Below are 15,359 nucleotides of genomic sequence, written 5' to 3' on the forward strand. Positions count from 1 at the left end.
AAAATTGCTAGGAACTAAAGCGATTAAGGTAGATCTAGCTGTCCTTTACATCCATAAACGTTATATGTCAGTGGAACAAATGGAGTGAACTTTGAGCGTTCCACGATTTTTGGAGACTGTCTATACGCGGGCTTCCTAAACAAGCCTATATGTATGTTTGTCCAAGAAATTTTTGGATGAAATACAAACCGCACAACTTCAAAATCGCATAAAAATAATCCGCATAAAAAGAGACCTTACAGTATGTTATTAAATAAAAATAAACTATACACAATATTTTATCATTTAAAATTTCAAATTAAATTAAATTGTTTTATATTTACAGCACCATATTTTTTCATAAAGATTTTTATTATATAATGTTTACTGTAAATAAAATATTAAATATAATATTACAATATTATCAATTTTAGTTGTCATTTTATTTTCATTGTAAATTTTTATTTAATTTCTTCTAATTCTTAATTAAAAGTAAAAATACTTACCAAATATATACATAAAAAGTTTATATAAATTAAATGGTATAAGAGGAATTCCCATATTAGTAAAATAATCTTTAACAACCTTAAAAACATCCATTTCAAAACCTGGATAATTTGGAAGACAACTACTACTTCCATTTGCATTTGGCCCTAAAAAAAATTTTATAAATGAAAATTTTTTTATTATACAAGTAAATTACAAAAGATATATTATTTTATATTTAAATGGATCATTATGTAAGGATCTGTTCCTTCATATTTTGTGGCAGATCTCTTATATTCTCTCTTGTGAAACTTTTTCAAAACACAAATAATTGAAAAGAACAATAAAAAATAAAGCATATTACTGAAATTAGATACATATGTTAATATTATGTTTAAATTAATTGTGAAAATTAATCTCTACACACTTGACATTTTTGTGTATATACCTTACAGAAAGTTGCTAGAACAAAAATAAAATCTTCACATTACTTTTGTATTCCATTGTATACTTAATGTCTATGGTAACAGCCATTGCACCAGAGGCATGACTTCATGATTTCAATTTAAATGTATAACATATGCTATTGCATAACCGTAACTATTCTAAATTGTCTTTTAAATATAGATAACTTATAAATTATATGCACAAAATACAATACTTTTCAAAATACAATCATGATATATATAAGATACTTACAGTTAGTAAGACATTTCATTGCAGACATAACCCAATGAGGAAGATCATCTGAAGCAAATATCAGTGATTATGAATTTTGTACATTTTCAATAGAAAACTAAAAAAGAAAAAAAAATCATCTCTCTAACCTGTTTTATCTGTTAATGTCACAACACCTGTTTTGCTAAGACGTGTAGCATTATGCATAATTACGTGGCCATCAATCAGTTTTCTATCAATTAATTCATCAATATCTTTTCCTTTTAATATATCTTGCAGCCTATTTGAGAAATTTATTCATGTAAAAAAGTAAAATAAAATAACAATAGCTATTAATTAAAATAAACATCTTGCCTTGAAATGATGACACTTTTCCAAGTATTTTCAATTTCTCTTATAGATAGTGCTCTTGCTACAAAATAGCATTCAGGTATACATTCAACATTCTGAAGTTGTACTCTATTATTTTCTATTCCAAATTTACCATGTGAAAAAAATGGCACAGAATTAAATTTCTTGGGTTTATCTACTTTCGGATAATTATTTACATTCAATGCAGACAATGGCGCTCTAATTAATGCAATTAATGGTGATTGTTTTGTTGATAATGTATTATAAGAAAATCTGAAAAAATAATTTTTTTTATTATGAATATCAAAATATTTATTCAAACAATTTAATAAAATCATAAAAGTTTTTGTTTACATTAAACCATTATGTAAATACTGTTTATAAATTTTATCAAGACACGAATAATTAATTAGAATAAAAATACACACAAATATGCATTGCTTAACATCGGAGTGTATTTTGACACCATAAACCATATTCAAGATGAGGCAATATGGCAGACAAACGTGTGTTTGTCTGCCATATTGCCTCATCTTCTCCATTGTTCACAGAACTGATTTTGTTACCCAACCACCACTGTCGACCAAAATAGATACTCCAAAATATGTCCAAGACATCTCCAACCCACATAAATTCAAATTCCAATAAAGAATTGAGCATGCTCAGCAATACCGTAAGAACATCTGTAACAAAGACAATCGACAACATCAACGCCACTTCTGACTTAACACCATCTGATAAAATCAAACTGTCCTGTGACATGTTGAATGAATGCCTTAGAGAATTAAAGATACTAGATGAGGCCAATCATGATAAACTCGAGGACGCAGAATATGAAACCAATGCCACTGCCTGCGAAGAAAGGGAAAGATCCATCAGACTTGCTGTATTTAGAGTCCAACGGGTTCTAGACTGCAGGAACACCACATCCGACCTGACTGCTGTAAGCCCCATCAGTCTAGACTCCCCTTCCCTTCCCAGTCAATCACAGGCAGCCACTCACACTAAGTTGCCCACCTTGATTCTTGAATAATTTGAAGGTGAAATTGCTAAATGGCAACACTTCTGGGAACAGTTTACAGCAGCCATTGATAAGGATTCAAACGTACCAGACATTGAGAAGCATGTCTTCCTTCTGGGATATCTCCAAGGAGAGGCTAAGTGCCTAGTAGATGGCATTGCCATAACTGCAGAGACATATTCTGAGAACAAGGCACGATTATTGAAGAATACAGTGATAAGAACCATATAATTCAGGCACACATCGACTACTTAAAGAGTCTTCAACCTTTGATCTGTCCTACAGCCGCCAAACTAAACAACCTCTTCATTGAGTGCAATAATAGGATGCATGTCCTGAAAACCCTGGGAGAGCCCATTAACCACTACAGATGCACCCTAACACCAAAAATCCTTCAGGCCTTCCCAGATTCCTTGTGTGAGTGATGGCTCATCGAGGCTCATCATAAGAGCACTAGTGAGTCAGACCTGGAACAATTGCTGAAGCTTGTAGGAGACAAAATAGACGGTATCATTACTGTTGCTATTATCCATGGACCACAGGATCAGTTTCTCACAAGAGAAGAATTCCGAGCTACGGCAGTCACTAGCAGTCCAGAGAAGGAATAAGTCTATGGGAAGAAACACCAAAGGGAGAGGATCCTTCCATCCTCCATATGCCTTCTGCAACAGCTTCCATCACTTCAGTTCTGACTGCACACTTATAACAAATCCAAGAGACCACGCAGGGAAACTGCACAAGACTAACTGTTGTTTTCTGTGCTTAGGCCAAAATCACATTGCTCGCAACTGCCCCTGATGAAGAAACTAACATGTCGATGATGTGGATGAAAAAAAAAAGTTTTTTTTTTTGTAAATTCTAAAAATAAAAATTATTCTCAGATTAAAAGTACGAGTAAAAACTACTCTTTTATAACCGATTTTGAGCGATTTATACTAGTGAGCAAATGATTAACAAAAAGATTTTGTTAATCATTTGCTCGCTATCATATAAATATTGTACAAACTGATTTTAAGCATATAAATTGCTCAAAATCAGTAGTAGAGTAGTTTTTACTCATACTTTTAATCTGAGAATAATTTTTATTTTTAGAATTTACAAAAAAATTTTTTAGAAATATCACCAATTCCATTGTTTTAATCTTTATTGAACAACAATGATGTGGATGCAATCATCATATCTTGATATGTGAGACAAATCCAACTCAGACCCATATGACGGTCGCAACTAACAGACCTGTACAACATACAACCAACTCACAACATCTGCTCTGGTTTTTGCTTCCTCAACCATTAGTACATCTCAGGCCACAAAATACAATCAAGACAATGCAATATTAAAGCTGAAGGAAAATGTGAAAAATTTAGAAATTCAACTTGCCAAAAAGAATAAAGAAATAGCAGAACAAGCAAATGTCATATTGAAGGTTGGAGAAGTATTTTCTGAAAAAAAAGTGAAATCATAAAATTGGATTCAACAATTAAATCTATTAAAGAGCAAAATGATTTGCAGAAGTCCAAAATTGTGTTTGAGTCTTCTTCAAGAAAACTTGAAGAAGACTCAAACACTGTTAAATCTGCTAATAATGGCATCAATAAAAAAGGAGGTTGAAAATCAAAAGCTGAAAGAATTGAAATGTCTTCAAGAATCGAGATGTATTGCTATACCTAAAAAAATCACTGAATGCAGATGTTAGAATAAATGAAGTATGTGTTAAACTAGAAGAAGCATTGAAAGAGAAGTCGGAATATCAAAATACTTTAGAAAACTTAAAGAAAGAATTGGAAGAAACTTGTCTCAATAATATGAAGGAGACAACAGAAATAAAATTATCCTGTGCTCAAAACATGAATGCATATTCAGAACTAAAGAATAAACTCCCTCACAAGATTTACTTTGCCAAATCCTTCCACACAGCCAACAAAGAACTGCACGATCTATGGCAATAACTTTCTAACACAGAGATTGCCCACTACTCTGCCCACCACGGCATCACCTGGGTCTTCAATGTAGAGAAGGCAGCTTGGTGAGGAGCGTGAAGAGATGCCTCCGCAAGATCCTGGGGAAAAGTCTAGTAAATGCAGAACAGATGTCTACCATACTCATTGGGGTAACAGCAGGCCTCTAGTACACAACTATGACACTGAAGAATCAGAAGCCCTCACACCCTCTCAATTCCTGGTAGGAAAAAAAATTACTGACCTTCCAGAGCTTAACAACCATCCCCACACTTCATGACCTTGTGAGACAGTGGCATCACCAATAGTCGATCACCAAGAGCTTCTGAGATGATGGCAGAAAGAATATCTGTTTGACTTACTAAGCTTTCATCATATTTGCAAGGTCAGGAAAAAACTGCCATCACCCTGTGAAGGAGCTCTTGTTCTTCTTAAGGAAGACTCGCTGTCTAGACAAATGTGGAGAACAGCCATAATCGAAGAGCTGATCGCTGGCCGCAATGGTCACATCCGGACATGCCATCTGAGGCTTCCTGATCAGAAGCGCATCACCAACCCATCCAATTGGTCCTCCCACTAGAAGCAGAAAACCAAGGTAGGGAGGATGTGAGGGATATGAAAACTAGGATGCTTCTCGATGGAAAAAGGGGGAAAAAAGTGTGAGGGGAGACCGGTTATAGAGTAGTCCCATTTGTCTCGCCATCGTTCAAGTCTCGCTGTTATTCATGTATCCAATCCCAAACAGAAATAAAGCATCTAAGTTTTACATGTGTTATTGCTCATAGTCATAACAGGCTATTATCTCTTGCTTAGTTTCTACAGTGAATACAGTTCTTGACACTCCACTCTTTTTNATTTTAATAATTTTGAATAATTTTTAATTTAGGTTAATATTAGTAAAGATTAACATACAGTTACAAGAAGATTCTCCATCTGGTTCTGGACGAGGAGGCAAAATTTCATCATGTACAAATTTTATGCTTTCATTTTCAGATTTTTTCAGATTAACCCGTTTGCTGCATGAAATAGGGGTAGGAGGACGATAGACAGGAATTTTTAAAGAACTAATTATGGTCTTACGAGCAAGTTGAAGAGATGGTTTCTTCCAGAAATGATCATTTTTCCGAATGTTATCATTATCTGTAAAATCGGAAGAAGAGCGACTTGAATCCTTCATAGAATCTCTTTCTTTAGATCGATTTAATCTTTCTGACGATTGATGTAGAGAATTATTTTGAAGATATGAATTTTGATTAAATGAACATTCTCTTATGGTGTTATTTTTACAAGTATTCCAGGAATTATCATCACTCGAATGAGCAGTATAATATGAATTCATAGTTGTATCACTTTGATTGTCAATTGCTTTTGGATTGCTGTTACACTCAGTACCAGATACATGTTTACAATTTGATAAATTTTGAACATTTCTTGCATGTTCTTCTTTTTTAAACTTATAATCATATTTTAACTGTCTTAAACTTCCATATCCTTTAATTCCACAAGTTTCTGTATTTTTTGAAAAGCCCTCAATACTTGTAGTTAATTTTCTTGGAAGTGTACATAAAGTTCGAGAGTCCAAATTTTGGTTTCTCTTAGCAGAATATCTAAGTGAGCGATTTAAATTATCTACAGAACTACATCTTGGAGTCTCTTGTATTTCTTTATTTACATAACTTAATTTATTAGCTGCTGTTAAATCTTGGAGGTCATTAGCTGATCTAACTGTATGAAAAGATTGATTTGAAGGAGTTCTTATCATAAAATTTCTTTGATGAGGATATGCATGACTACATGCACTAATTGTGCTAGCAGTTTCTATTCCAGATGTTGCTTGACTAGTTAAGGTGTGCAGACTAGACTGTGAACCATGTTCTTTAGAATAATTCACAACCAATCGAGTAACAGGACTAACAGTAATGAATGCAGTTTCAAAACAAAAATCCTCAGGATAATTATTGAACGCACAATTATTATCGCAGATTTTCTCACTATTATTACATGACTGTTTCATTGATGATGATTCAGAAGGCATCTGAGCATTATTTAATTCTGTTGCTAGATATAAAGGTGTAGAGGTTTTCTGTTCTGAATCTGTAGTTACTTTAGATTGAACTGGATTTTTCATTAGCAGATTTTCAAAAGAAGAAAATGTAGCTGCACTATTGTTATCTGATAATTCTTTATTCTTCTCTAAACTTTTATTTTCTTCTGCTTGATAATACAAAGTTTCTGAAATAATAAGTTATAATATATTATTAAAATTAATATAAATTAAATTTAACTTTTTCATATAAAAAAACACATCACGAGCTTATTTTAATTTTTACATACCAAAATCTGAGTGGATTTTTATGGAATAAACGAGTGTTGAGAAAGTGTAAATGATAATATATAAATAGCACTTTGTACAATATTAATTAACATCTGCCTAAAGGATCGTAAAGACCTAAATAAAAATAAGTAGAGTGCAAACTAGAAAAATGAAGCTTGTGAGAAACACAGCAGAGAAAACTCAAAAGTGAAGAGATTAGAGGAATATTAGACTTAGAAAGTAAGCTAAAACAAATCAATAGAGTAAGATTATGATGATATAAATAAATGAAAGGAAGTGGGAATGATATTTCCAATACACACCTATGAGAGTAAAATAATAACAAAGTGATTAGAAAAAAGGTAAAGAGAGATGATTGAGCAAGATATAAATAAAAGAGGAGTTAACTTCAAGAAAGACAAGTAAATTCCAAGTTACAGAAAGGAAAATGGCAAGGAAAAAGAAAAATAACAATCATAATCTATCTGACTATCATTACTCCCAGTCTAAAGACAAAGGGGAGTAAAAGAATTAATGTTTTTAAAGTAGAAAGAAAACTTATTTTAAATTTAGACTAAATTTTAATAAATTATATTTTTTTAATCTTCAAATAATGCTTTAATAAATGAGCTTAACTTGTGTCTTTCAAAATAACACATTCAAAAATTGTTTTCAATTTTTTTGTATAATAGAAGATAAAGAGGAAATGATATATTGCCACTGACACATGAAAACCCATGTAAGTACTAAAAATCAAATTTACAGAAATGACAAAAAAATAAGTGATATTTCATATAACAGCATAGAATTTTCTGTAAGAAGGTTTATTATAAATTGTAATTATGTAGTTACTAAATTTACTATTGACTAAACTGAACAACAGAAAAAAAAAAAAAATTTAGTTATTTATGAGGTTTCCTCAGCACTGTCCAATTATATATGGAATTCAGCAACATTAAGCTAGTTCTATTGGTTGAATGTTTCTAAGGTTTTTGCAAAACATGCATACTGCAAGGGCCTGCAGAACTATGACATAAAACTTATCTTACTCATAGTGGTGCTTATGAGATTTTCATGTGTCAGCAAAGATATGCTTATTAAAGAAATTTCTCTTAACATGTCTTTATCAATAACTTTTTGATTAAAAAAAAAAAAAAAACTAAGTTTAGAATTCATGTCAGAAATCATTTTGTTTATGAACCAGTAAAAATAATTAAAAACTTTTTAATTATAAAAATAAAAAATAATTAAACTTTTTAAATGTAAAAAAAATTAATATAACAACTAATAAAATAATGTATAATTAATTAAAAAAATGAAAAAATAATAGTTCTCAGTAAAATTCTATTACTATTTTAATGCCAAGCATTAATAAAATAATTTTCCAAGGATAGAGAAATTTCTATCACTGTTTTTATATACCTGAACAATTTTATCCAATTATACATAGTGACGACAAGAATGATTATAACAAAGCATAAAATTTGAAAATAGGTCAATATAATTCAATATAAATAAAGAATATAATTCAACAAATATCCAATTATGATCTATTATATATAAATATTAATTTCCTTAAATTATTATCTGAATAGTCATAGTAGTTAAAGTGTGCATCTATTTCTCTGAAAGATTTGGATCCTTATAAATTTGATCTAGATATGTTTGGCTTCTTGATTATCTTGGTTGCCCTGTGCCAAAGTAATCAAGGAGTCTGAACTGCCAAACTTGCAATGGGCACAAAATAAAGTCTTCTTTTTGTCCATAGGATAGAGAGTTAGGGAGGAAAAATTTTCAAATGTAATTAACATTACTAATCTTTGATTTGTTATCGTGTAATATTTATCTTTCAGAAATCAAAATATTTATTTAGTAATTAATACAGGCTTATTTTTAAGTCCATAAAACATTTTAAAATTTTAATACAGATCTCTCTCATGTAACTTAGTAATTATGTTCCGAAAAAGTGTTGTATTAAGCAAATCCATGCTATATGAAATAAAGGACAAATACAAATCTGTGAGCAAATTTGAGACATGCATGCTTACTCAAAGAAAAACATATTGAATAATGGAGTTTGTACTTAAAAACTGTGAAATTTTGTAACAAATTCTCAAACTGTGTTAGAGTAAAATCATGTTGTAAAAGTGCTGTATTGTCTGAGGGATACCTGTATTCATAAACTACACAACAGATACAATATTTTTTAACACTGAAATAAAAGATAAAACTTTTTCAGGATATTAACACAGTTACAGTGATTTGTCACTAGGAAACAATAATAGCAAATACGGCTCTAAATAAATGTGAAAAGTCATTTTCTGTGTTGGAACCTTGTCTGTTGTGAATGTACAATGATGATTTTGAGCAGAATTCCCTAAGGAGCTACCTTCGTACAACACTATGTTGAAATGATATGCAAAATTCCAGGATGAAGGCTGGTTGTGAAAGGCAAAGTGAACAAATCACGGATCATGTTTGGCAAATCTATGAGTGTAGCCTATGAAATATAAATTGGTATCTTGCAGCCAATACTGTGGTGAATTCTTCTTGTGGAGTAAGCAATGTTATCACAGTTAAGCAATGTTGCTTAACTGTGATATGCTGACATGAATGAGGAAGAAAATGGATTATTGGCTAGATGTCTGTTGCATCAGCAAAGATGGACACATTGAATATTTGTTCATAAAAAACTTGGAGACTTTACCTTTATTTCAATGTTAAAAAAATATAATATGTGTTGTGTAATTTATGAATAATAAATTTTTAAAATGTTTCATGGACTTATGAATAACCATGTACATGTATTTACTTCTCTGTATCTAGATTATTATTATTATTATTATTATTCTAATTAAAAAACAGTACTGTAAGGTCTCGTTTTATGCGGTGGATACGTTCTACAGAAAAGCGCATATAAAAAATTCGCATAAAAAAAGACTTTACTTGCCTTGAAAAAGTAGGGATACGTTCCGTAATTTTCTAAAATCGCATAAAACCAAAACAACGAGTTAAAATTAACTTAAAACCGCATAAAAAAGTTTGCAGAAATTAAAAGAAATAGGCTGCTTAATAAATTACTTCGAATGTCTGAAAGAAATTCATATAAAATTTAATTTCAAAACAATTACAGTTTATACCTTTCAATGCGAAACTCAGAATGATGTAATAGCGACTTGTCGATGGTATCATGTACAAGGGGAATCCCCGAATTGCAAAAGCTCACTCTAAAAACAAATCACTGACATCTGGATGTGAAGAGTTAATTAAAACCCCTTTAGTTCCTCGCCCGAGTTAACTCGGGCAGGTTACATAGCGTTACATAAAACACGGTCCTTAAGGCCATTTTGGAATTTTTTTTTTGAATTTTTGGAATGTTTTTTAAGTCTCCAAATTTTTTAAAAATATTTAAAAATATACGGCCAGCTAGTGTTCACCCTACTTTAAACCCTTGTCCTCCCGCGACGTCTATGAGAATGCCCCGGGAAATCCAACTCCAGCTGTGTTCAAGGTCATCCAGATGTGTAAACAATGACTCATCGGTGTTAAATTTCACAGAAGGGCGAGACAAAGGAAGTTAAACTTTGAAGCTTTTTCTTCAAAATTAACGCATTTCTTTCGTTTTTTTCAGTTTTAAGTATTTTTTATGTTTAATTACATTTATATCAAAAATTGCTAGGAACTAAAGCGATTAAGGTAGATCTAGCTGTCCTTTACATCCATAAACGTTATATGTCAGTGGAACAAATGGAGTGAACTTTGAGCGTTCCACGATTTTTGGAGACTGTCTATACGCGGGCTTCCTAAACAAGCCTATATGTATGTTTGTCCAAGAAATTTTTGGATGAAATACAAACCGCACAACTTCAAAATCGCATAAAAATAATCCGCATAAAAAGAGACCTTACAGTATGTTATTAAATAAAAATAAACTATACACAATATTTTATCATTTAAAATTTCAAATTAAATTAAATTGTTTTATATTTACAGCACCATATTTTTTCATAAAGATTTTTATTATATAATGTTTACTGTAAATAAAATATTAAATATAATATTACAATATTATCAATTTTAGTTGTCATTTTATTTTCATTGTAAATTTTTATTTAATTTCTTCTAATTCTTAATTAAAAGTAAAAATACTTACCAAATATATACATAAAAAGTTTATATAAATTAAATGGTATAAGAGGAATTCCCATATTAGTAAAATAATCTTTAACAACCTTAAAAACATCCATTTCAAAACCTGGATAATTTGGAAGACAACTACTACTTCCATTTGCATTTGGCCCTAAAAAAAATTTTATAAATGAAAATTTTTTTATTATACAAGTAAATTACAAAAGATATATTATTTTATATTTAAATGGATCATTATGTAAGGATCTGTTCCTTCATATTTTGTGGCAGATCTCTTATATTCTCTCTTGTGAAACTTTTTCAAAACACAAATAATTGAAAAGAACAATAAAAAATAAAGCATATTACTGAAATTAGATACATATGTTAATATTATGTTTAAATTAATTGTGAAAATTAATCTCTACACACTTGACATTTTTGTGTATATACCTTACAGAAAGTTGCTAGAACAAAAATAAAATCTTCACATTACTTTTGTATTCCATTGTATACTTAATGTCTATGGTAACAGCCATTGCACCAGAGGCATGACTTCATGATTTCAATTTAAATGTATAACATATGCTATTGCATAACCGTAACTATTCTAAATTGTCTTTTAAATATAGATAACTTATAAATTATATGCACAAAATACAATACTTTTCAAAATACAATCATGATATATATAAGATACTTACAGTTAGTAAGACATTTCATTGCAGACATAACCCAATGAGGAAGATCATCTGAAGCAAATATCAGTGATTATGAATTTTGTACATTTTCAATAGAAAACTAAAAAAGAAAAAAAAATCATCTCTCTAACCTGTTTTATCTGTTAATGTCACAACACCTGTTTTGCTAAGACGTGTAGCATTATGCATAATTACGTGGCCATCAATCAGTTTTCTATCAATTAATTCATCAATATCTTTTCCTTTTAATATATCTTGCAGCCTATTTGAGAAATTTATTCATGTAAAAAAGTAAAATAAAATAACAATAGCTATTAATTAAAATAAACATCTTGCCTTGAAATGATGACACTTTTCCAAGTATTTTCAATTTCTCTTATAGATAGTGCTCTTGCTACAAAATAGCATTCAGGTATACATTCAACATTCTGAAGTTGTACTCTATTATTTTCTATTCCAAATTTACCATGTGAAAAAAATGGCACAGAATTAAATTTCTTGGGTTTATCTACTTTCGGATAATTATTTACATTCAATGCAGACAATGGCGCTCTAATTAATGCAATTAATGGTGATTGTTTTGTTGATAATGTATTATAAGAAAATCTGAAAAAATAATTTTTTTTATTATGAATATCAAAATATTTATTCAAACAATTTAATAAAATCATAAAAGTTTTTGTTTACATTAAACCATTATGTAAATACTGTTTATAAATTTTATCAAGACACGAATAATTAATTAGAATAAAAATACACACAAATATGCATTGCTTAACATCGGAGTGTATTTTGACACCATAAACCATATTCAAGATGAGGCAATATGGCAGACAAACGTGTGTTTGTCTGCCATATTGCCTCATCTTCTCCATTGTTCACAGAACTGATTTTGTTACCCAACCACCACTGTCGACCAAAATAGATACTCCAAAATATGTCCAAGACATCTCCAACCCACATAAATTCAAATTCCAATAAAGAATTGAGCATGCTCAGCAATACCGTAAGAACATCTGTAACAAAGACAATCGACAACATCAACGCCACTTCTGACTTAACACCATCTGATAAAATCAAACTGTCCTGTGACATGTTGAATGAATGCCTTAGAGAATTAAAGATACTAGATGAGGCCAATCATGATAAACTCGAGGACGCAGAATATGAAACCAATGCCACTGCCTGCGAAGAAAGGGAAAGATCCATCAGACTTGCTGTATTTAGAGTCCAACGGGTTCTAGACTGCAGGAACACCACATCCGACCTGACTGTTGTAAGCCCCATCAGTCTAGACTCCCCTTCCCTTCCCAGTCAATCACAGGCAGCCACTCACACTAAGTTGCCCACCTTGATTCTTGAATAATTTGAAGGTGAAATTGCTAAATGGCAACACTTCTGGGAACAGTTTACAGCAGCCATTGATAAGGATTCAAACGTACCAGACATTGAGAAGCATGTCTTCCTTCTGGGATATCTCCAAGGAGAGGCTAAGTGCCTAGTAGATGGCATTGCCATAACTGCAGAGACATATTCTGAGAACAAGGCACGATTATTGAAGAATACAGTGATAAGAACCATATAATTCAGGCACACATCGACTACTTAAAGAGTCTTCAACCTTTGATCTGTCCTACAGCCGCCAAACTAAACAACCTCTTCATTGAGTGCAATAATAGGATGCATGTCCTGAAAACCCTGGGAGAGCCCATTAACCACTACAGATGCACCCTAACACCAAAAATCCTTCAGGCCTTCCCAGATTCCTTGTGTGAGTGATGGCTCATCGAGGCTCATCATAAGAGCACTAGTGAGTCAGACCTGGAACAATTGCTGAAGCTTGTAGGAGACAAAATAGACGGTATCATTACTGTTGCTATTATCCATGGACCACAGGATCAGTTTCTCACAAGAGAAGAATTCCGAGCTACGGCAGTCACTAGCAGTCCAGAGAAGGAATAAGTCTATGGGAAGAAACACCAAAGGGAGAGGATCCTTCCATCCTCCATATGCCTTCTGCAACAGCTTCCATCACTTCAGTTCTGACTGCACACTTATAACAAATCCAAGAGACCACGCAGGGAAACTGCACAAGACTAACTGTTGTTTTCTGTGCTTAGGCCAAAATCACATTGCTCGCAACTGCCCCTGATGAAGAAACTAACATGTCGATGATGTGGATGAAAAAAAAAAGTTTTTTTTTTTGTAAATTCTAAAAATAAAAATTATTCTCAGATTAAAAGTACGAGTAAAAACTACTCTTTTATAACCGATTTTGAGCGATTTATACTAGTGAGCAAATGATTAACAAAAAGATTTTGTTAATCATTTGCTCGCTATCATATAAATATTGTACAAACTGATTTTAAGCATATAAATTGCTCAAAATCAGTAGTAGAGTAGTTTTTACTCATACTTTTAATCTGAGAATAATTTTTATTTTTAGAATTTACAAAAAAATTTTTTAGAAATATCACCAATTCCATTGTTTTAATCTTTATTGAACAACAATGATGTGGATGCAATCATCATATCTTGATATGTGAGACAAATCCAACTCAGACCCATATGACGGTCGCAACTAACAGACCTGTACAACATACAACCAACTCACAACATCTGCTCTGGTTTTTGCTTCCTCAACCATTAGTACATCTCAGGCCACAAAATACAATCAAGACAATGCAATATTAAAGCTGAAGGAAAATGTGAAAAATTTAGAAATTCAACTTGCCAAAAAGAATAAAGAAATAGCAGAACAAGCAAATGTCATATTGAAGGTTGGAGAAGTATTTTCTGAAAAAAAAGTGAAATCATAAAATTGGATTCAACAATTAAATCTATTAAAGAGCAAAATGATTTGCAGAAGTCCAAAATTGTGTTTGAGTCTTCTTCAAGAAAACTTGAAGAAGACTCAAACACTGTTAAATCTGCTAATAATGGCATCAATAAAAAAGGAGGTTGAAAATCAAAAGCTGAAAGAATTGAAATGTCTTCAAGAATCGAGATGTATTGCTATACCTAAAAAAATCACTGAATGCAGATGTTAGAATAAATGAAGTATGTGTTAAACTAGAAGAAGCATTGAAAGAGAAGTCGGAATATCAAAATACTTTAGAAAACTTAAAGAAAGAATTGGAAGAAACTTGTCTCAATAATATGAAGGAGACAACAGAAATAAAATTATCCTGTGCTCAAAACATGAATGCATATTCAGAACTAAAGAATAAACTCCCTCACAAGATTTACTTTGCCAAATCCTTCCACACAGCCAACAAAGAACTGCACGATCTATGGCAATAACTTTCTAACACAGAGATTGCCCACTACTCTGCCCACCACGGCATCACCTGGGTCTTCAATGTAGAGAAGGCAGCTTGGTGAGGAGCGTGAAGAGATGCCTCCGCAAGATCCTGGGGAAAAGTCTAGTAAATGCAGAACAGATGTCTACCATACTCATTGGGGTAACAGCAGGCCTCTAGTACACAACTATGACACTGAAGAATCAGAAGCCCTCACACCCTCTCAATTCCTGGTAGGAAAAAAAATTACTGACCTTCCAGAGCTTAACAACCATCCCCACACTTCATGACCTTGTGAGACAGTGGCATCACCAATAGTCGATCACCAAGAGCTTCTGAGATGATGGCAGAAAGAATATCTGTTTGACTTACTAAGCTTTCATCATATTTGCAAGGTCAGGAAAAAACTGCCATCACCCTGTGAAGGAGCTCTTGTTCTTC

At 31.8% G+C, this 15,359-nt stretch overlaps 1 protein-coding gene across 3 annotated transcripts in view; it reads right to left on the reverse strand.

Annotated features, from left to right (window-relative positions):
• Nucleotides 1–15,359, reverse strand: part of LOC111633848 (DEP domain-containing protein 1B-like) — a 50,704-nt gene that overhangs the window by 26,419 nt on the left and 8,926 nt on the right. For 2 of the 3 annotated variants that reach the window (XM_023378483.1, XM_023378482.1), the window contains exons 4-8: nt 11,953–12,222; nt 11,748–11,878; nt 11,620–11,667; nt 10,941–11,087; nt 5,386–6,705 (exon numbers count right to left, since the gene is read on the reverse strand). In XM_023378483.1, coding sequence (XP_023234251.1) covers nt 5,386–6,705; nt 10,941–11,087; nt 11,620–11,667; nt 11,748–11,878; nt 11,953–12,222 — 1,916 coding nt within the window. The remainder of the gene's footprint in view (nt 1–5,385; nt 6,706–10,940; nt 11,088–11,619; nt 11,668–11,747; nt 11,879–11,952; nt 12,223–15,359) is intronic. The other variant, XM_023378484.1, reaches the window with a different exon arrangement.

The sequence above is a fragment of the Centruroides sculpturatus genome, unplaced genomic scaffold (assembly GCF_000671375.1).
Source record: "Centruroides sculpturatus isolate CEXI.00-Female unplaced genomic scaffold, Cexi_2.0 scaffold690, whole genome shotgun sequence".
NCBI lineage: Eukaryota > Metazoa > Arthropoda > Arachnida > Scorpiones > Buthidae > Centruroides > Centruroides sculpturatus.